The following is a 22,436-nucleotide window of genomic DNA, read 5'->3' on the forward strand; positions in this document are numbered from 1 at the left end:
CTGGGCCAACTACAGGTCCTTCCTCTCTGACCCTCCTACCACACCTCCCATGGCTGGCTGAGGTCTTGGACTTCCTCTTTGAACTTTGGCCTCACTGCTGGCCCAAGGGAACCTCGCCTGGAACTTGGACCCTGCCTGCTAAGACCTGACTGCAGTCACCCAAAGAGGGAGTAGCCCTAGGCAGAAGGCAGCAATGGAGGACCACAAACCTATGGACACAGGGGTACAAGTGGCCCCACCCCAGATTTAGATTCTGGACTGTTTTGGAGGTGCCATTAGTGTTGGGGTGGTAGGAGCCAGAGTGGGTGGCTCAGGAATTCTGTTTGGATTTTGTGGTGGGAACCCCTGGTCAGGAGAGAACCCAGAAGAAACCTCCTGTCGCTAACCACTTGGCAGCACGCTCCCATTTGCTGCGAGACCTGCTTGTTCCCATGTATCCAGGAACCCCACGGGGGCCGGGACCTCGTCTGCCTCCCTCTCTGCTGCATGTAACTGGATGCACCGTGTAGTCGCAGGCTTTGACACCTCATGCCACCATCACCGAAGTACCTATGTGGTGTCCCCTCTGTGGGTGCCAGCACACATGGGTGGGCTGGGAGCAGGAGCAGCTGAGACCTGGAGCAGGGAGTCCATCAGGGCCGCCAGGGTCAGTCCCGAGCTGGCATGGAGGGAGCTAGGAGTGTGCAGGGCTGAGGCCCAGCTGGGGCTGGAGTTGTGACCAGCTGCTCCTGCCTATCAAGCCCAGAGCGGATCCTCAGCCCAGCTCGCTCGGTCTTCCCAGAAAGCTAGGGGTGGGGGGTGCTCCCTGGGGCAGGCTGCTGGGCTCGCCTTCCCCAGGCTCCTCCTTATAGAAAGGGAAACTGAGGTTGGGGGAAAGTAGTTACATCTGCCTAGAATGTCAGTGGAAGGGCCCCAGGGGGCTCCAAGTGCAAGAGTTTCCAACTTGAGACCTACAGACGTGCCCTGGCATTATCCATTGGCTGCACTGGTTTATGTCTTGGGATTCTGTTGGAATCTGCTCTTTAAAGAAAATTTGAAAGGCACTGTTCCCCCTCTCTGGATGGGAAAACTGAGGCCTGGTAAGGGCAATCGCTTGCCAAAGTCCCAGGGCAAGTTAGGAGCTGAGCTGGACCCTGAGTCTATCTGCCTGAGGGCTCTGGGGGAGACCCCATGCATGCCATCTTCCAAGATCTCCTGCCCAGGCTATGGGAGTGAGGGTGTCGAACCCCATCCAGGAGCCAGACATGACAGCAGCATGTCCCCTTTAAGCAGAGAGCCGCCTGCTGCAGTGGGTGGACTCAGCGCCCAGCCAGTGGGAGCTGGGAGCTTCCCTCCCACGGCCCCTCCCTGGTGAGGGTGTGGGAGGGGCAGAGCAGCGTGGCTCCCCAGGGAGTCAGTGGGCAGCAGGGACAATAGCAGACATGCTGTGTGGGCTCAACCGGGAGACCCCTGAAGAGGCCGGTAAGTAATGGGGGGCCTGTAGGCAGAGTGGTGGGGCTGGTTCCTCAAACTGCTGTCCGATGGGGGACTGGGATGGCTAAGAGTGGGACTGCCACTCCCCAGAGACCCAGGGCTTGGAGAGAGTGCAGGGAGCGGGACACCATAGGTTGCAAACTCAGATGCCCACAGGGGCACCTGGCCGGGGTGAGCAGGTGACAGGGCTGTCTGTCTGACCCCGATGCTGTCCTGCAGCAAGGGGCCGAGTCCCCTGGGCTGTCCAGAGGGCAGTGCTCAGCCCCTCAGGGGTGCCTCGGAGATGGCACCCACCTCGGCATGAGCGGGCAGGAGGGAGCTCCCTCCCAGAGGTGTGGGAGCAAAGGTGTGGTGTGGAGGGAGCTCCTGGACCTTGTAGCGGGAGGGAGAAGCCCTGGCTGGGGTCTGGTTGCTGAGCCCTGGGGCTCTGGGGGTGCAGTGGGGAGGGAGGGTGGCACACAGCTGCCACATTCCTGGGTGGCCAGGACTGGGACTCAGGGAAGGGCTCTGGGGCGGGCGTAGTTGCTCCATCCATCTGTCCATCTGTCTCCTAGCCTGCCAGGCTGGCCTTACTTCTCCCCATACTCCCCAACAGGGAGCCTGGCCGGAGCCAGGACCCAGTCCTTCACTCTGTGCCCTGGGGCCGCCCTTGTCAACCCCTCCCCACACTCGATATACTCTTGACTTTCCCGCCTGGCAACAACTCCTAAGGGAGGGACTGTGGGCAGGAGAGAAACAGGGGCACAAACCTGGTGGTCTTCCGAAGGCCCTACAACTATGACACAGTGACTGACTTGGGATTGGCACGCACACGAGGACAGCCGGGCTCTCCACCAATGAACTTGGGCTCCCACCTCCCCACCCATGGCAAGGGGCAGAGGCAGGGTTACCCTCAGACGCCGCATAATAATAATGCAAACAATAGCTGACAGCTATTGAGATCTGACTCTGTGCCAGATCTTACTCTAACCTAAGCTCTCTGTGCGTTTTCTCATTTAATCCTCACAACAACACTGAGTTCAGGACCATTCTCCCCACTTTACAGTTGGGGAAACTGAGGCATGGAGATGTTACGTGACTTATCCAAGACTACCCAGCCAGAAGTGGCAAAGCTGGGATTCCACCCCAGGCGGTCTGCTCCTGCCCCCTCCTGGCGACTGCACTATAGATGGAGACACTGCTTTCCTGGCCTGGGCATCTGTGTCCTCTTGACCTAAGGCCCACATGAGTGGGGTCACCTCGTCCTGCAGTGGTCAGAGCCACACGGGCAGTGGTGCCCAGAGACCTCACCTGGGGCATTGGCAGGGAGGTGTCTTCCCCTGCTATTGGGCCTCTGACTCCATCCCGGCTTAGGCTTCAGCATCGCCTGCCTGGTCCTTTGCCCAGTCTCCTCCCTGGCTTCCTGGTCTCCTCCTCCTCCTCCTCCTCTTCCTCATCCTCCTCCTCTTCCTCCTCCTCCTCCTCCTCCTCCTCCTCCTCCTCCTCCTCCTCCCCTTCATCCTCCTCTCCCAGTGCTCCTTTTGGGAGCTTACTAAAATGTAAATCTGATTACACCTCCTTATCCTGGCCTTCAAGGCCCTTCATGATCTCCCTGACTTTTTCTCTCCCTGGTGACTTACTTGACCCCCACCCTCCTACCGCAGCCCCCACCTACTTTCCTCCCCAGGTCACAGAACCTCATGGTCACAGCTGCCAGCGCTCTTTTTAAGAAAAATCCAAAGATGGTGCTTCAGGCATAGCTGGATCCAGGTGCTCACTTAACACTGTTAGGTTTAGGCTTCTTTTTAGGCGCGTTTCATTTCAGGCAGACATTTTCTTCTCCAGAGGGCCCCTCGGACTTTCAAGCTTAAGGTTACCTAGTTCAGGTCTCCCTAAGGAAGGACCATTCCTAGCAGTTTCAGCAGATGCCCCAGGGCCTGCTCTTGTTGGCCCAGCTTGGGTCACATGCCCTCTCCTGACCACTCACCGGATCTCTGATTGGCCAGGCCTGGTTATGTGGCCTCCCCAGGAGCAGAGGGGCAGGGCAGCAACGGGTGGCCACTCCATCTGCACTCCACATTCTGCAGAGAAGGCTGAGCCCTGAGCAGTCAGCCACTTACCGTGCTTTTCCATGAGCACCAGGCCTGGGACGCGCTGCCCAGTGCCCTTTCTCTGCCCCAAAGGACTCCTGCTTGCTGAGCCCTTTCCAGGCCTGTCCTCTGGCCATATTCAGTCTTGCTCCTGGGAGCCTTGTTTACCCTCCACTAACCCAAGCCCTTGAGGAAAGGCTGTGAGCAGGGCTGGGACACACATGGACACAGACTCCGGCAGTAACTTCCTCCCTCACTCCCCACCCTGTGTCCAGTGTTCACTCTTTTCTGACTCCAGGCCACAAAGTGGTCTTTGTTCCTCAGCACTTGCCACCCAGGAAGGCTAGGGCAGTGTGTGTGTGTGTGTGTGTGTGTGTGTGTGTGTGTGTGTGTGGAGTCCCTGGTCTTCGGCCTGGGCTTCCCACTCCTCTGAGGGGACTCTCACCAGGCCACCTGGATCCCTGCACAGGCCCAACCTCCTGCACCACAGCAGGGGCTGTAGCCCTGGGGGACCCCAGGCTCCAGACTATGGAGGCCACAGAGGCCAAGGAGGCCACGGCAGCCATGGCTTAGAGTCCGGGAGGCCTGGGTTTGCATCCTGGGTCTGCCTCTTCTTGATTTTATGATCCTGAACAACTCATGCTATCTCTTTGATTCCCATACTCCTAATCTGCAGGTGAAATCTAATTCAATGTTATTTGCTGAGCCCTTACTGTATGCAGGCTTTCTGTGCTGGACATAGCAGGGAACGGGCAGACAACATCCCAGCTGATATCCTAGTGGGGCAGGGGCAGATAGTTAATAAGATCACAAAGTTTTTAAAAAAAGTCAGGCCTGTTAGATGGCGTTGAATGCTCTAAGGATAAATCAAGCAGAGTAGGAAGGTGATGGGAGGTATTGGAGGCATGGGGAGTGCAGGTGTAAGTTCAACAGACTGGTTGGGAAAGACCTCCCTGAGAAGGTGACAAGTTCCTGAAGGAGGTGAGGGAGGCAGCTTTGTGGATGTCTGAGGAAGAACATCCCGAGCAGAAGGGATAGCCAGTGCAAAGGCCCTGGGGTGGGCATGCGTCTGGTGTTGAGAATAGCGAGCAGACCTGGCAAAGGGGAGATCTTTAGGAGGCCAGGGAACCTGAGGGACTGGGATGACAATTTTGCTTTTACTCTCAACAGGATGAATTGAGTTTTTTTACTGCTCCGATCAGCCACTGGTGGGAAATAAAATGGTTCCATGGTGACTCAGTTTTGAGGTCATGTTCCTTGATGTTGCTGGTTTCAGAGTTAGACAGGAGAGCACAGACTCAGAAGGCAGAAAGCCAAGGCCTGACTTGAGCCTGCACCCCATCCCACATGATGTTGGGGCCACCAGGAGTGTGACTTCAGGCCCAGTGCCAGGCGCTTCCCACACTTTGTGGGAGCTCTCCCAGTCATGCTCATGGCTCCTGGGAGCCCTGACGTGCCTAGCCTGTGGATGCCTGAGCTCTGTCCCCGGGGTGGGAGGCAGGAGCAGTGAGGGTTCCTGGAGGCCAGCACTGCCTCTAGGGTGCCCCTTATTGGGAGAGGGAGAGAGCAGAGCTGAGGGTTAAGGATGTGGCCTGTTGAGGGGCCCAACAGGCCCGTAGACCAGTCCTTCCTCTGCAGCCACCAGCTGAGTGACCTCTCTGGGCCTCTGTCTCCTCATCTGTACATTGGGGACCATCAGATGGTTCTCAGTGGAGTTAAACTCGTTCAGGGCAGAAGAAGTGCTTAGAGCAGGCCTGGCACAGGGGAGGGCTCCACAGCCGGTGCCCCTTTTCTGTTCCTTTTCTCTTACAATCCTTGGTACCAAGTGAATCAGGAGTCTACTTTTTAAATTAATTGACGTTTTTCCTTCTTGTTTCCCTTAAAAGCGTGCATACAACAGAAAGAGCGAAGCGTTGATCTTTCCATGCTTCCCTCCCACGGGAAGCTGGCTTCTGGGGAGGCTGGTCAGCTGTGAGGGTAAGGCTGTCACTTGGAGCAGAATCAGCTTCGATGCGTCTCCATCCAGCTGTCTGCCCTGGTCCAGCTGTGATGGCCAGAGGGACATTATTTGTGAAGAGTTCCCAAAGGAGCTGGGGCTGGGCCATGGGCATTGTCCCTGAGTCTGCCCAGGTCTGTCATGGGATGGGAGGTGGAGCCGGGAGGGGGCCTCTGGCTCTGCCGCTGAGGAGCTTAGGAGCTGGGTGAACCTGGGCATGTAAACCTGCCTGTGCCTCAGTGTCCTCATTTCTAACATCGGGATGATAATGGTACCTACCACATAAAGTGGTGATAATTTTAAAGTTCTTAGAACACGGCCAAGGGTCAAATCTTGGCCCTGCTCCTTATGGTAGGAAGTTACTTAAGCCTCTCTGTGCCTCAATTTTCCCATCTTTCAAATGGGAATAACAATCATACCACCTCAGAAAGTGGTGAGGATTAAATGGGATAATGCTTATGAAGCACATAGCACCATGCCCAGCATTTAATCGATAGGCGTTGTTACCATTATTGAGCTAGGAAAACCTTTCTAATGAAGGGAACAAAGCGGGCAAAGGGAGAACTGTCATGGTTCATGATTTCTCGGTACCGTACAGTCTCATTGATTCCTCCTACCAACCCATGATGTGGGCACTGCACCCCCACTGTGCAGAGATGTCCAACGGTCGGAGAGAAGTGACTTGACCCAGAGCCATTAGTTGGCAGCAGATGTGGAATCAGAATCTGAAGTTGGCCTAAGTCCAAAGTCCATCCTTTCTTTTCCAGCAAACCAGCAACGCCTTCAAAGGTGGGGTCAACCAAGCCAGGAGTGGCCGAGCATGTGGAATGCTGTAGCAGGTTCCCCTGGAGAGTCAGCAAGCGGCCACCACGTACAATTGATGGTTGGACCCAGGGGCGAGTGGGGGGCCCTCTGCTCGCCATCAGCACGGGGGGGGGGGGGGGGGGCTGGCCGTGCAGGTGGCTCGGTATCATGCTGTCATTTCCTGTTCGTCCCAAGTTGAGCCTCTCTGGGCATCCATTTTCTCAGGGGTCCCCCTTTCAGATGTGAGCGGGTCTTCCTGGAGGCCCACAGAGTAGCATCAGTCCAGGCTGAGTCTATAGCCCCTCCCAGCAACCCCCTCCCACACCCCTCTCCGGCTTAGGGGGTCCTGGCAAAGGCAGTGGGCCAGGGGCTGACTTCCTTTTTCCTTTGTCAAAGCTCAATAGCTCCCTGGGGCTCCAGAGAGATGGAGATAATTAGGCAAATTAGCAACGCCCTCAAGAGAAATGACATAAAAAAGAAGCTCACCCACCCACCCTGGGCACAGCGGGGCTGGGGACCAGGTGTACAGGGCTGTGCAGGGTACAGCGCCTCTCCCTTCTGCTCCCCCCCTCACCCAGCCCACATGTGCCCGGGCGGCTGGCATTACTTCGGAAATGAATTTCCCTCTGAAGCGAGTTCTTACAGGATGGATGGACTGAAGTCAAAAGCTCATAATTGCCCATTGCTGGAAGGAGGAGATAGGAAAAAAGAAACTCGAGGATAAAAATATCTCTGTTTTTTTATGCACGTTTCCAGCTGAAAATTGGTGGGAAAGATGTTTTTGAAAAGCCTTCATCTCTAAGCATATAATTACCAGGTCTCAGAACAAAAAGGAGGGAGTGGGAAAGAGTGAGCATGCTCTCTGAGGGAGGGGGCCTGGGGCCTGACCCCTGGGGATTTCTATAAATAAAATCATTTCTTCAGATTCTCAAGCCTGGGCTGGCTAGAGCCAGCGATGGAGGGGCAGGGATAACCCCCCATCCCCCCATTTTACAGATGGAGAAATAGAGACTTAAGTCACACAGCCAATGGTAATTCTGGCCCTGCTTAGATTCTTGGTTTGCATGCTGCCTCAGTCCCCCCCCCCCCCCCCCCACACACACCCCAAAGCTTGTGACAGTGGTATGCTATGTCCCCTCTGAACAGGAATCAGCAAACATTGTAGCATTCCTTATGGGTGCCTTTCTGAATATGGCAGTGGGTCTTAGATAGCCAGTTTTATCTGGCAATTCACCTCTCTAGAGTGGCCTCCACCTCTAAAAGAGGTCAGCACAGCCACAGCCTAAAACGTTTGTGCCTTTCTCTAGAGAAGGGTCCTCGCTTATTGCTGCCCACTGACTCTTTGTCTGCAAACAGTTGTATGAACCCTGGTTTGGGTTGGAGAGAGCCCTGGATCGGATACATGCAGACATGTGATGAGACAGTGGACTTCCCCTGGAATTTCTCACAGATCAGCATGCCAGACACAGATACTGGCTTCTCCCTGAATCCACACTGACCCCCACACAGATACTGACTCCTTCCTGAATACCTTGCTGACCCCCTGCAGCTGAAACTTCCTCAACTGAATACCTCAGCTCATGTCCCCGCCCCTCACCCAACTGCAGTATAAAAAAAGCGCCCCCCTCCCTGTTGGCGTGAATCCACGCGCCCTGTCTTTGGGGGTACGTGGGTTTCCCCGGGGACGCAGAATAAACTTTCCTTCCAACTCTCTTTATTTTCTTCGCCACCTCCCGAGCCACCTAACCTAACACCTGGTTTGCAGCACTGTCAGGCCCGCTTGACTGCTGGGAAAAGAGATGGCCCACAGCCTCAGCCCAAAGCCAGCAAGAAGTTGTAGAAGGAGGGAGTTGGGGCCACTCAGTGTTGAGACAAGCAGCTGTCTCCGCTGTCCCTGCAGCTCAATTCAGCACTGAGTAGTTCACTAGAGCGAGATCTGAATATTGGCATGAGGAAAGAAGGGAGAGGACACACTTGGAGGATTCCACAGAGACACCTCGGGGAATGGGTCCTGGCCTTCGGCCGCCAGCATCCTGCATCCTTTGCTTCAGAAAGAATCCTGCATTGTTCCTCAGTCTAAGTTTCTGAACCTTTTTTTAAAAAAACACATATTTTTATTGATTTAAGAGAGGAAGGGAGAGGAAGAGATAGAAACATCAATGATGAGAGAATCATTGATCGGCTGCCTCCTGCACGCCCACACTGGGGATCAAGCCCACAACCCGGGCATCAGGGAATCGAACCGCCACCTCCTGCTTCATAGGTTGACGCTCAACCACTGAGCCATGCCGGCTGGGCAGACTCTGAATCTTTTGTTTTTAGTATCGGGGTTCAAAACGCCACCTTTAACCCACTGTTGTTCCACTCTATTCTTTGGGATCCTACTGCTCTGAATTTGGCGAATTTCTTTCCTTAAGAGATCATCTCCCCCTCCACCATCCCCAGACTCATAACCCTGGAGCCAGCAAGCTTATCTTTGGTCTGCCCCGTTTTGCCCAGTGGCAGAATCTCATTTGCACAGGATAAGACCGATTTCAATTCCAGAATTGCTCTCATGAAATACTAGAGACCTTCGCTGTCGCACAGTTGATATAACCCAATCTTATTAATTTTATTAGCTCAGAAACATCTTGTTGAATCTAAATGAAGTGCGAGTTAGAGAACTGTAATGGGAGGCATTATACTTAATGGGGTGTTGCCTAAATCGTTGCTGGCTGGTGTGAACAGAGGGCCTGGGGGGAGACGGGTGAGCAGAGCTGCTGGGTGCCCAACTCCAGAGGCCCTAGAAATGATTCCGGGTGTAACTGCTGTTTGATTTGCTGTTTACCTCCTTCTGGCCAGCAAAGGGAGCTTAGCCCTCGCCTGCAGAGCAGAGTGAGGGCACTGGGGCTCTGTGAGACCCAGATTGAGCTGCAACCCTCACTCTAGAGCAGCGACGGCCAACTGGTGGTCTGTGAGGTCTGAAAGGTTGGCGGCCGCTGCTCTAGAGCAGTGATTCTCAAGGTGTGTGTGGGGGTGGGGTGGGGGGGTGAGGGGTGAGGGGTGAGGGGCAATATTGCTCCCCTAGTGGACATTGGCAATGTGTGAAGTCATTTTGGGTTGTCATGACTGGGGTGGGGTGCTACTGGCATCTAATGGTTAGGTCTTGCTGTGGCCAGGAGGCTGGGGGAGGGGAGAAGAGTGATCTCCCCATAGTCAGTGAATGGCTGAGCCAGGATATGCACTCAGGCCAGGCTGAGCCCTGAGCCCATGATCTTAACACTGGGCCAAGCTGGCGCTGCAGGGGTGAAGGAGGCAGGAAGGTTATTCTTCAAGGGCAAGCGACCGGGCTGGGGGGGCACGTGCAGGCTCAGGTGAGACAGACTCACCTTGGGCTGCCTAGAATGTCTGAGAATATGGCTTGTGCAGTCCTCATGAAGAGTCACTCATTGGGCCACTGCAGATTGAGTTTGCTCAGGGCCAGCACTGTCTCCCTTGGGCTGTGACACCTACCTGCCTGCGAGGGAGCTCCCTGTCCCCGCAGGTGTGCAAGCACAGCCTCAGGTGGTGCCGTCAGCAGACCCTGGTTCTAAGCCACATTGCGTAACTCCCCAGCTGCGTGACCGTGGGCATGAGTTGTCCCTCTCTGGGCCTCAGCTTCCTTACGGGTACAATGGCATAATATTACCCATAATAATAATAATACCAGCCCCACGGGCTGTGCAGATGGTTAACCACAGAACAGTGTGAATGTTCAAAAGAATGTTATTCAGCCCCAAGAGCAGAGATAGAGCCGCCCTTGGGAGGAGAAGCCACCAGGATCCCCCAGCAGAGACACCGGTGGAGCCGGTGGCAGGAAGGAACCCCTCTTTCAGGCCACACCCCTGAAAGGCTGGCCTGGATGGAAATGAAAATGGAGCTCTGGGCCTTTTCTCTCTCTCTCTTGCCTGCAGACGATGGGCCTTACTCCAAAGGAGGCAAGGATGCAGGAGGCGCCGACGTGGCCCTGGCTTGCCGCAGACAGAGCATTCCAGGTACCGAACCCCTCTCCTTCCCCTTCCTCTTTCTCTGTCCTGGAGGCAAGGAGAGCTCTGGGTGGGGGTAGACAGCATTGGCTTTGCTGCTAACTTGCTCTGTGACCTTAGACCAACCACATAACCTCTCTGATCTGTAAAAAGGAAATATCTCACCCAGCGTAATGCAGCCAAGTGCCCTGTTTGCCTAATGTGTTAGCCTCACTTGTTTTGGAGCTGAGGGCCCAGATTGCCCCGTGCTGCCCCCTCATCTTCCATGTGTCAGCAGAGGAGTTCCGAGGGGTCACCGTGGTGGAACTGATCAAGAAAGAAGGCAGCACGCTGGGCCTGACCATCTCAGGTGGCACCGACAAGGATGGGAAGCCCAGGGTCTCCAACCTGAGGCCCGGGGGGCTGGCGGCCAGGTGAGAGAGGGCTTGGTGGGGGCAGCAGGAGGGGGCTAGGGGCCAGTGGGAAACGAACTAGGGCTTTGGGTAAAGCCGTCAGGCAGTTGTTTCCAGAAGCTCTCAAGAGCTCGGTGTCTGCGGAAGGAAGCCCTGCAGTGGGGGCTACACCTCTAGGCCCCAGCCTCCTCTCTTTGCCTTTACAGCAGGTGCTCACCTGGCCACTGTGCCTCCTCTAGCCAGGCCCTCCAGGCTTTGCCTGTACAGCTCCCTCTGCCTGGAAGTCTCATTCCCCATGACAGCCTCCAGGCAGGCTCCTGTTCATCCCTCCACATTGCCTCTGGGAAGCCCCTAGCCCCAGGCTGGGACAGCCGAGCTGCTCACACAGCCCCGTGTGCCACTTCTACACACATTGCCATGGATTTCCCCATTGTTTTGGCTCCCTTGGACCATGAGTTCCGTGGAACCTGGGAGTTAGCCTCTCCATCGCTGCCTCTCTGGATGGAGCCGGCACTGATAAGTGTTCAGTTGAACAGAACAGATGAGCGGTGAAAAGCAGGAAAGAGTGCTAGGACTAGCAACGGAGGTGATCTGGCCCCTCTGCAGGCTCGCCTGGAGCTGGTGAGAGCTTGGAGGGTGACCCCCAGGAGGAGGGAAGGCAGGCAGACCGGCCTCGGGGGAAATGCCAGGCCTGGGCGTCAGACAGGTGTAGGTTAGCATCCATGCTGAACTACTCACTCACTGTGTGACCGCGGACATTGTCTGACCTCTGAGCCTACATTCCCCCCTCTGTACAACGAGGATCCGGGTGACATGAGGATCCCGTGGGAAGGTGGGTGTGAATGCTGCACCTGGCACCATGCCTGTGCTCTGGCCCCCTTGCTCCCAGGAGTGACCTGCTGAACGTGGGCGACTACATTCGGTCAGTGAACGGGATCCACCTGACCAGGCTCCGCCACGATGAGATCATCACCCTGCTCAAGAACGTGGGCGAGCGCGTGGTGCTGGAGGTGGAGTATGAGCTGCCCCCGCCCGGTGGGTGCCCTTGGACAGGGAACTTTCTCCGCTGCCATGGTTGTGGGTGGACACCGCTGCCTCCCTGCCAGGGCCTGGGTGGTGGGGATCGTGCCAGATGGGGTAGGTGGGACCTGGAGACTGACCACAGACATCCATCCCTCGCCCAGGGGCTTTGCCTGCACCACAGGATGCTGTCCCCGGGGGTGGCAGGGTCCTGTTTATAACTCACGGTCATATTACATATTTATTTGCAGATTTTTTTTCCCTTAAGGGGGCAAGTTTGGGGAACATTGGCTGAATACATTGTCCCCTGCCCTACCGCTCTCCCCAACCTATCACCCTGCATAGAGTACAGTGGCCTAACTCTGAATTTTCAAAGTTGGCCTGGAAATTGGGTAACTGTTTGAATTCAACCCTGGTCTGAGCCCACCAGCCATGGATTCAAGCCTGAGTTCCGCCATCGTCTCTGTGTGAGGGTGGGCAGGCCCTTTCCTCTCTCCAGGTGATGGACAAAGTGGGTACTAGGAAAAGGGTCCCTCTAGGCCTCACTTGTCCTACCCGTTAAATGGGGAGGAATTTGCCCTTCCTATAGTCTCCGTGACTGGTCACCCAACTCTCCTGGAACGAGCTTTGGGGACATCTGCCAGCTCAGCGATGTGACTGAGACTCAAGGGAGTCCTCCGTTTTTCTCTAGCCCCGGAGAACAACCCAGGGATCATTTCAAAGACAGTGGACATCTCGCTCTACAAGGAGGCCAATAGCTTTGGCTTTGTCCTGAGAGGTCAGTGTAAGAGTCACCCTTGGGCCGGGGGGCGGGAAAGTGGCTAATTCTGATTCTGTGAATGTTGTTTTGCTTTAATGAATCTGTGCATAAATCGGATATGTCATCTGTATCTTGCTTCTGACTTTAAAGAACCCAGGACTATTAAGCCAAGTGTTAAATGGAAAAAGCTGCCAAGCAATGAAATGTAGGTGGTTGAGGGGTGTGTGAGGGAAAAGCTGTGTCAGAAAATGGTGGTGCCACTGAGATTGAGAGCAAAGTTTGGAGCCGCCAAGCCATCAGGGCCGAAAGGGAAACAGGATGAGATCCGAGGAAGGGAAGCAAGCCAGTTAGCAGGGAGAGGACTTTGGCCATTTCCTCTACTGGCTGGCGGGCGGTGGGATTTACAGCTGGTATCTCAGAAGAGGGTCTGTGAATAGCAAAGATAAGGTCCTCAAACAGATGTAATGGGGAGAGCCCGCTGAGGGCCTGGGTCAGGGTCTCTGGGCATCAGGAAAGGCGTGGGTAGGTGATTTTCTGCTTCTTGCTGAACTCTGTCCAGGAGGGGCCCATGAAGACAGCCACAGGTGTCGCCCACTTGTCCTGACCTATGTGCGACCTGGGGGCCCTGCCGACAGGTGAGCCTGAGCCAGAGGAAACCTTACAGCCTCGCACTGTGCTGACCAACCCCAGCTCCTTGTGAAGAAGGCAGAGCTGGGGCCTTTGTGCCCATTCTCCAGATGAGCACACTGAGGTCCAGAGAGAGTACACCCTTTGCCCATAGTCGCTCAGGGAGTATTTGGTGGAGCCAGGACTAAACCTCAAATGAGAGAGACCCCAAGCTCTTTCTTCCCCAACATTCTGTGGTTTCAGGGGGCCATGGGAAAACGAGCCTTAGTATCACATTGCTCTTCCCTTCCCTGGCCTTAGTTTTCCTCTCTGTGGAATGGGTCCAATATTTTAGCCCCCAAGATTTGGGGCATGGTGATTGGCGTCACTGTGGCCCTCTGTAATTCAGTCCCCGCCCTCACCCTCCCAGTCCTGACTGCACTGCCCACCCCGGCCCTGCCCAGACACGCAGGAGGAGAGAATGTGGAGGAGGAATGTGCCCAGTTCCCAGCGCCTGGTGTCCCAGTGGGAGATTCCTGGCCATTTTAAGAGAAGCCTGGAAGGGCCTTGTCAGAAATCTAAATCTGTCCTGGAACAAGGCCCTGCAACAAGCTATTCATAGAACCTCCCAGAATAGCTTTGGCCACCTGTTGGGGCAGGCATTCCAGGGCGGGGACTTGACCCAAGCCGAGGTGAACCCCAGCTCGGGCCCCACCCTGGGGCCCCCGGTGAATTGGTTCCCAGGCCCATTTGCCACCAGGACAGAATCACTGCTGAGGAGCCAGGTGGGACCGTGGGAGGGAATCTCTGTGATGGGCAGCATGGAGCATCCAGCTCACCCCACTGCTGACGCCGGGTGGCCCTGGCGGGGCTGCTGTCCTCTCTGGACCCTGGCGCGCTCGTCTATCCCCAGGGCAGGAGGGCGTGGTGATCCAAGGGCCATCCCCCTCAGGCATTCTAGGGCTGAGCCAGGACTGAACGTCTTAAGCACCAGGTGGGGTGGATGTCAGAGCAGACCCGGTTCCTGTCTCCCCTCCCCCACATATTCACCTGCACAGGCCTAGCTGCTCATCCTGTCACTCCTCATGCATGCCTTCGCTCACCTGTCCCGTCCCTTTCTCCTTCACCCACTCCCTGCCCCTCCTCTGTCCTCTGTGCCCACCTTTCCCAATGCCCTCTCGGCAGGGCTGTGCCCAGTGCTCGCGCCGGGCCAGGTGGCTGACCGGGCCCCTCCCCGCAGGGAGGGCTCTCTGAAGGTGGGTGACAGGCTGCTCAGCGTGGACGGGATCCCCCTGCATGGGGCCAGCCTCGCCATGGCCCTGGCCACTCTGCGGCAGTGCAGCCACGAGGCCCTCTTCCAGGTGGAGTATGACGTGGCCATTCCAGGTGAGCCGGGGCCTGCGGGCTAGGGCTGGGCAGGAAGAGGCCCGGGGGGGGGGTGGGGAATGTAGTGGGCACAGACCCTCGCCACTGCAAAGGCTGGATGACCTGGGCCAGTCCCTCAGCTTCTCTGAGCCTATCTGGGCAATAAACACTATGAACCTGGCATTGTTTGATGCAACGGGCATTCTGCTGAGGACAATACGGAGGTCGCTGTTCTCATGAAGCCGATGCTCTGGTGGGGAGATGGGCAGTAACCAGAATGAGTCCAATAGAGAGAGTGTCAGACGTCAGTAAGTGCTGCAAAAAAAGTTAGGGAGAGAGATGGGAAAGGCTGGGAGGGACTTCCTAATTTCCAGCCACCCAGTGGGAGAAAGGCCAGGGTGGCTGGACCAAGCTGGTGGCTGAGGAGCAACACCGTAGGGGGCAGGCTCAGGAAATGTGATGAGGTCGAGCCGGCTCGATTTGCTGGCGTTTGGACAAGGTGGTGGGACCTAGAGCAGAGGAGCTAGGTTTTGTTTTTGGGCCACTGGTGGGTCAACAGGGGGCCGTTTTCTGAGTGGGGGAAGGGTTTCAGTGGACACTGCAACTCCGTGCCGGCATGCAGCAGGCTGTCAATAAATGAGCAAGGTAGCATTGTCCAGCAAAGCCCTGCGGTCAGAGACCCTCAGACCCAGATCCCTGCCCCTCTTCCGCTGCTCAGCGACTGTGTGCACTTGGACAAAAACAGCCTTCCCCTCCCCACGTCTCAGTCTTCTAGTCTGTAAAATGGGTGCAGTGATCCCAACCTGGCAATGAGGATTCAATCGAGACAGCAGAGTGAGGGTAGGGACGAACGTGCTCAGTATTTGCACTTCAAACTCTTCTTTCATTCCATGTGCCAGATACTGTGGCCAATGCTTCGGGGCCCCTGATAGTGGAGATCACCAAGACGCCGGGGTCCGCCCTGGGAATCTCACTCACCGCCGGCTCCCACCGGAACAAGCCAGTCATCACCATCGACCGCATCAAGCCGGCCAGCGTGGTGGACAGGTGAGGCACATGCTGGGCACTGCCATGGTGAAGAGGGTAGCAGGGGAAGAGGCCACCCAGATCAGCTTCCTGCCCCCCCCCCTCCTCTGGCCAGGAGTGGAGCGCTGCATGCTGGAGACCACATCCTGTCCATCGACGGCACTAGCACGGAGCACTGCTCATTGCTCGAGGCCACCAAGCTGCTGGCCAGTGTGTCAGAGAAAGTGCAACTGGAGATCCTGCCTGCGCCCCAAAGTCGGCGGCCCCTGAAGCCCTCAGAGGCAGGTGGGTCCCCTTGGAGGATCTCAGGGCATCATATGGATCAACTCATTCTGACCCTCCCCATTACCCTAGGACAGTGATGGCGAACCTTTTGAGCTCGGCGTGTCAGCATTTTGAAAAACCCTAACTTAACTCTGGTGCCGTGTCACATATAGACATTTTTTGATATTTGCAACCATAGTAAAACAAAGATTTATATTTTTGATACTTATTTTATATATTTAAATGCCATTTAACAAAGAAAAATCAACCAAAAAAAGAGTTCGCGTGTCACCTCTGACATGTGTGTCATAGGTTCGCCATCACTGGCCTAGGATGGGCCACTGTCTTAGTCCCATTGTACAGAGAGTGACCATGAGGCACAGTGGGGTTACGTGACTTGTCCAAGTGACCTGGCAGCTGGCTCCAGAGTCGCCAAGCCCCCGGTAAGGGTGGGGGCGCTGTGCAGGAAGGCAGAATCAATAGGCTGAGAGAGGTGGGTCCTCACCCTCCTTCCATGGACTGGACCCCTCAAAGCCCCGCAGCAGAAGGAAGAGCCGGGGTAGGACCTGGGGCAGTCGGGGAGGAAGTGGTACATGGCAGCCAGTTTGGGTGATCAGGTGGGGCAGGTGTGGGGAGCGGGATCTCTGAGGGCCTCAGGGAAGCAGATGCTTAGATGGACTTGGAGGCAAAGAATTCACGGGGTGGGGAAGGCCTGGGAAAGGTGGAAAGGGGAGGATGCAGGTCTGAGCAAGACTCCACCAGCCCAGGAGCCCTGGCACACAGGCTGCCCTGAGAGCCCAGCAGCGGGCAGGCATGGCCAGGCCCTGGGACCCTGAGGCTGCCCAGGCTCCAGAGCCAGTCGCCGGTTCAAGTCTTCCTCCACCACCTCCCACTGCGGCCTCGCTGGGCCTGCTTTTCCTCCCCTGTCCCGGCTGCCCCATGGCTGCGCCCTGAGCACAGTGCCCAGCACATCATGAGCGTCTGGGACGTGTGAGCAGAACCCTGACTGCTTCCCTTGGCTCAGGGGGAGCTCAGGATCTGTGGTCCTGCTTTCCTCACTTCATCTGCAGATGGGAGCGTAGCCTTGGGAGGGTGGGAGGTGGGGTGGGGGCAGGCGTGGTGAGTTCAGACTCCATCAACCCCTGCATCTCTCTCTCTCTCTCTCTCTCTCTCTCTCTCTCTCTCTCTCTCTCTCTCTCTCTCTCTCTCTCGTCTTCCTCCAATGGCCACAGTGAAGGTGCAGAGAAGTGAGCAACCACATCGCTGGGCCCCCTGTGTGCCCTCCTGCCACAGCCCCCGGCCCGGCCACTACAGGACGACGCCCACCTGGTCTACACCTGCCGGCCAAGACCAGAGCCGATGTAACGTGCCCACCTGCTGTGGCTTGTGCATGTTTCGTGGGGGAGGAAACCTAGGCTCAGAGAAATTGGGGGCCTGCCCAGCATCACCTGGCACATTAGTGATGAGATGGGTCCCTGTCCTGGCAGCTGGGTTTCACTGGGTCTGAGAAAACCCTGCCGTTGTTGAGGCCCAGAGGTCACCAGTGCGTGGTCAGGGGGGTGGGCAAAGGCATCCCTGTGTCTCCCTGTGGTTGGGTGGCCCCTGGCACCCCCTGTGCAGTAAGTGGGAGGGCCCTGCCGGGGCTCACCGGGCTGTGCTCTCATCTCCCCAGCCTTATCCTCGACTCCATTTTCCTCGCCGGTCATGAACCACACCTTGCCCTGCGCCAACCCCAGCACCCTTCCCCGTGGATCCCAGCCCATGAGCCCCCGGACCACAATGGGGCGGAGGAGGCAGCGAAGAAGGGAGCACAAGAGTTCATGTAAGCCATGGTCTCTTCCCTCCCTTGCCACAGCCCTGCCAAGTGGGAATCACGACTCCCATGGTACAGATGAGGACACTGAGGCTCAGGATGGGCCATGACTTGGCTGGCACCAGAGCGAGTCAGGACTCCCAGTGCCTTGTCCCTCTGACTCCAGGTGCTTGGGCCCGGGTCTGGGTTGGCTCCCACAGGAAGGCCTGGCTGGGTCGGCCCCACTGAGTGCCGTGCCCACCTGCCCCACAGTGTCTCTGGCCTCCAGCACCGTGGGGCCAGGCGGGCAGATCGTGCACACAGAGACCACGGAGGTTGTGCTCTGCGGCGACCCCCTCAGCGGCTTCGGCCTCCAGCTCCAGGGCGGCATCTTCGCCACCGAGACCCTGTCCTCCCCGCCCCTGGTGCGCTTCATCGAGCCCGACAGCCCGGCCGAGAGGTGAGCCTACTGCCCCCTCCCCACTGGGCCTGCCGCTCTTCGGCGGGCGCTCACGGACAGCCAGGGAAACTGAGTCACCCGCCACGCCTGGCTTCACCAGTTATCTCACTTACCCACCACATCGACTTCGTCACCAGCCCCTGTGATAGATGAGGAAACCAAGGCGCAGAGGAGTCGATTCCCTTGCCCAGGGTCACAGGACTCGCGCCCCTGTGGGTCTGAGGTCAGAGTCCTCTATCTGTACATCTTGTAAGGCACGGCATCACCCCTATCGGACAGACAGAGACACTGAGGCCCAGCAAAGACCCTTAGAGCCACAGGGTAAACTGCCTGAGGCTCTCGCGCTGGAGCGGGGCAGGGCTGAGACGCACACCTGCACGGCGGGCCAGCTCCCCACGGAGCTGTGCCCGTGACGGAGCCTCTTTCCTCTGCGGGGCTGCCCGGGGTTCAGGTGTGGGCTGCTGCAGGTGGGGGACCGCGTGCTGTCCATCAACGGCATCGCCACTGAGGACGGGACCATGGAGGAGGCCAACCAGCTGCTGCGGGATGCCGCGCTGGCCCACAAGGTCGTGCTGGAGATCGAGTTCGACGTGGCGGGTGAGAGCGTGCCCCTCGCCTCCTCCTCACGCTTTGGAGCCCTCTGCTCCCTCCTCTCGGCCCTGCTCTTGCCTGGGGCACAGCTGCGCCTGAGCACTAACCGTGGGGAGGAAGGCGCTGGCCGGAGGAAGGCATTCCACGCTCCCCAGTGTCAGGGTGGATTTTGCACCCAAACTCAGGTCAGAATTCTGGTCCTATGATTTGGACAACATGTGACCTTGGACAGAACACAGTTTCCCCAACTGTAAAATAGCGAATAGAATCCTTTCACTACGGGGGATGCTGCTTGTGTTCGATGAGATAAATCACGTGAACACACCCAGCTCAGGCTCAGGAAATCGTCACTGGAGCCCTTGGGTTGGGTTGGGCTTGGCTATGGGGAACCCCCAGCTGGCAGTCGCGAGGTCTGGGTTCCAGTCCCGGGTGGTCCGGGTGGTCCGGGTACCACGCTGACCGGGTGGCTTGGCTGTCTTGAACCAATCTGTCAGCTCACGTGCCTCGGTCCTCGCATCTCTCGGGTGTAAGAAGCAGGACGGGGCTGGTCCCTCCCAGCTGGGCGGGTGTCGATGTGGGGCTGGGTCTCACGTGGGGCCACGTCTGTTTGTACCCAGAGTCTGTCATCCCGAGTAGCGGCACCTTCCACGTGAAGCTGCCTAAGAGGCGCGGTGTGGAGCTGGGCATCACCATCAGCTGTGAGTCCCCTCCCGCCCTGCCCTACCATCCCTCCTTACCGTCCTGCCTGCCCCTGGGAGCCGCGGGAGCCCGCCTGCTGGGAGAAAGAATCCACCTCCTGGCTCTGTGGGAGGACCTGCTGCTTGGGCTCCCTGCGCCCTGCACTGCCCCGCTCTCTCCATAAGCAAGATGGGAGCTTCTCAAAGCCTTGGTCTCCTGCTCTGCTCAATGGGAGTCTGCAGGCCCTTTGGGTGTCCGATGGGGTGAACTCCCCAGGGCCCATGAAGCCCTCTGTGACCTGGTCCCTGTGACCTCTGACATTGCCTCCTGCCAGCTCCCTGGCCACTCCAGCCACTGCTGGCCTCCGGGCCGCCCCCTGGACAGGCTGTATTCCTCTCGGCCTCGGGCCTTCACCCTGGCTGCTCCCTCTGCCTTCTTCCCCACCCCCTGCAGGCCTTTGCTCACCTGTCACTTTGGCAAGGCCGTCCCCACCACCTGATTTAAAATGGCACTGCCCTCTGCATGGTCCCTGTCCTTTATTTTTCTCCACAACACGCGTTATCATATGACACGCTCCCTTTAAATTGTGTTGATTATCTGTGGCCCCCACTAGATTGGCAGCTCCAGGCGGCCGGGGATCTCTGTCTGTTTTGTTCACTGCTATTTTCCTTCCTGGCACATAGTAGCCACTCAGTAAGTTTTCATCAAATGAATGAATGAACAATTATAGGATGAATTGATGAGTCGAGAAAATGAGGCTGACTGGGGCCTGGGAGTCAGGAGCCTGGCTCAGCCCGGCTCTATCCTGGGGACCCGAAGGGGAAAAAGTTAGGTTGAGGGGAGTGGAGACCCCAGCCACCTGGCCACAGCATCACTACCTCCACCGCTCACTAACGGGGAAACCCATTAGCCCAAATGGATTCTTTTCTCAAGAAAACTAGCCATTCCTGCCACACACATTGCCTTAGGCCCTGTTCCCCAGGAAACAGCTGCTCAGACAGGGAGTTACATGCAGGGGGTGTACTGAGGAGGCCTCTTAAGACCAATACCTGTTGCAATGAGGGAACAGGACTGGGCACAGGGAGAAGTGGAGCTGCCGTGCAGCAGCAAAGAGGCTCAGCCAATCCCATTGGAGAGCTCGCTCTCACCTGGGAGGCCTTGCAAGTTGCCCTGCGCTGAGGCTGGAGCTGGGCCTGTGCATCATCTCCTGGACCAGCCTTTGGATGTGGGCTGCACCAGGAGCGGCATGGCCTTGGGTGAGGCGACTCCCTTGGCCAAAGGGGGTTCCCAGAATGGGACTCTGCGGTGAGCCGTCAGTAGCCAAGACTCCCTGCAGGCCATTGTGGAAGAACCTTGCAGTTCTGGGTACCGGCCTGAGCCAGGTGCTGGGAACACAGACGCCAGCTACCCTCGAGGAGCTCACAGTTTGCTGGGGGATGGGCAAGAGGAAAAAATGGCTGATGTGGATGGAGCACCCACTATGTGCCAGGAGCCTGCAGTATCTAGTTTAATCTCAGGATGCCCCTATGAGGTGTGTGGCATCACCTCCACTTTGCAGAAGCGAAACTGAGGCACAGAGAGGTGAGCTGATCTGCTCACAGCCACCCAACCAGGCAGCAGTGAGAGCAGGGCTTGTGGCCCCACGTCCATGCCCCAGTCCTGGGTCCCCCCGCCCCAGGCTGAGTCATGGCCTCTCTTCCTCCAGCGGCCAGCAGGAAGCGAGGGGAGCCCCTGACCATCTCTGACATCAAGAAAGGCAGTGTGGCACACAGGTAGGGGTGCCCCTGGGCCTGGGGTGGGGTGAGTAGGCCATGGGGGTGGGTAGGGCACTGGCATATGCCAGGCTCCATCCTGCCGCACACCCCTGCTCACGCAGGACTGGCACCCTCGAGCCAGGGGACAAGCTGCTGGCCATCGACAATATCCGCCTGGACACCTGTGCCATGGAGGACGCCGTGCAGATCCTGCGGCAGTGCGAGGACCTGGTGAAGCTGAAGATCCGGAAGGACGAGGACAACTCTGGTACGGCCCCACCCTGTCCTGCCACCTCTCGCGGTCCCCCAGACCAGCGGTTCCCAGCTTGCAATTCGGGGCTCCCTCTGGCCTGGGAGGGATGGTGGTGGTGCCACCTGAGAGCTGGCCGGTGGAGACCCCTTGACTGGACAGATGCAGGGAGGGGCGGCACCACAGACTCCTCACTGTCCCTGGGGCCCTCCAGGGCCCTTGTGAGTCCGTGGGGGTTTGAGTCACCAGCTGGATCCCCCATGCCGTACACAAAGCCTGGCAGGGTGGCTCTCGGGGAGCAGCTGTGAGAGATGAGCGGGTGGGGTGTGAATGAAAGGCGGGATCCCCGCACCACTGTGTGGGTGGATGTGCGAGTGAATAAGCAAACCCTGCAAACTCAGACACAGCTGAGGCCAGACGGGGACATAAGCGAGTGAACTGACAGGAGGTAAGAGTAATGGTACAGGTTGGGAGGCAAAAGGGAAGGGTGAGGGTTGGGCCACTGAAGGGCAAATCCCTGATCCAGAGGGGCCGTCACCACCTGCTGCCTGGGCAAGAGGGTCTCTTGGCTGATTTTTTTTTTTTAAGGAAAGTTGGAGATCTGGTTTCTTCTCATCGTGATTAGCATTATCACGATCATTATTTCTATTCCGTGTGGCGTGTGAAATCTGCATTTTAAAATGTTTGTTCCACGCTCCTGTTCTTTCTTTTTCTAAATGGTGTTTGGGTGGAAGAAAGCATTTTGGAGGCAGAAGATGGGCTCAGGGCCCCCAGGCTGCGCCAGCTGCTGTCACAGCACGAATGAATGTGTCAATGGATGGATGAGTGAATGGATGAGTATGAGGGAGTCAGTGCACCAAGGTTTTGGGGAGCTGGGGGTACCTAGCTCCTGGACCCTGCCCTGCTGGATCCTGCCCCTGATGGGTGTCACCCTTGCAGATGAGCAGGAGACCACGGGTGCCATCAGCTACACGGTGGAGCTGAAACGCTACGGGGGCCCCCTGGGCATCACCATCTCAGGCACGGAGGAGCCTTTTGACCCCATTGTCATCTCCGGCCTCACCAAGCGTGGTCTGGCTGAGAGGTGAGCCGCGGCTCTGTAGGGACACACTCGGCGGGCCAGGGGCAGAAC

At 57.3% G+C, this 22,436-nt stretch overlaps 1 protein-coding gene across 2 annotated transcripts in view; it reads left to right on the plus strand.

Annotated features, from left to right (window-relative positions):
- Positions 1–1,380: 1,380 nt before the first annotated feature.
- Positions 1,381–22,436, plus strand: part of GRIP2 (glutamate receptor interacting protein 2) — a 34,945-nt gene continuing 13,889 nt past the window's right edge. For both annotated transcript variants that reach the window (XM_036332306.1, XM_036332307.1), the window contains exons 1-17: positions 1,381–1,461; positions 10,275–10,355; positions 10,624–10,759; positions 11,628–11,773; positions 12,450–12,536; positions 13,078–13,153; positions 14,365–14,510; positions 15,389–15,536; positions 15,631–15,800; positions 17,012–17,140; positions 17,452–17,601; positions 17,845–18,031; positions 18,483–18,628; positions 19,240–19,320; positions 21,006–21,072; positions 21,177–21,322; positions 22,244–22,388. In XM_036332306.1, the coding sequence (XP_036188199.1) occupies positions 1,422–1,461; positions 10,275–10,355; positions 10,624–10,759; positions 11,628–11,773; positions 12,450–12,536; positions 13,078–13,153; positions 14,365–14,510; positions 15,389–15,536; positions 15,631–15,800; positions 17,012–17,140; positions 17,452–17,601; positions 17,845–18,031; positions 18,483–18,628; positions 19,240–19,320; positions 21,006–21,072; positions 21,177–21,322; positions 22,244–22,388 (2,081 nt within the window). In that variant the 5' untranslated portion in view covers positions 1,381–1,421. The remainder of the gene's footprint in view (positions 1,462–10,274; positions 10,356–10,623; positions 10,760–11,627; positions 11,774–12,449; positions 12,537–13,077; positions 13,154–14,364; positions 14,511–15,388; positions 15,537–15,630; positions 15,801–17,011; positions 17,141–17,451; positions 17,602–17,844; positions 18,032–18,482; positions 18,629–19,239; positions 19,321–21,005; positions 21,073–21,176; positions 21,323–22,243; positions 22,389–22,436) is intronic.

Source organism: Myotis myotis, unplaced genomic scaffold (assembly GCF_014108235.1).
Source record: "Myotis myotis isolate mMyoMyo1 unplaced genomic scaffold, mMyoMyo1.p scaffold_m19_p_13, whole genome shotgun sequence".
Taxonomy (NCBI): Eukaryota; Metazoa; Chordata; class Mammalia; order Chiroptera; family Vespertilionidae; genus Myotis; species Myotis myotis.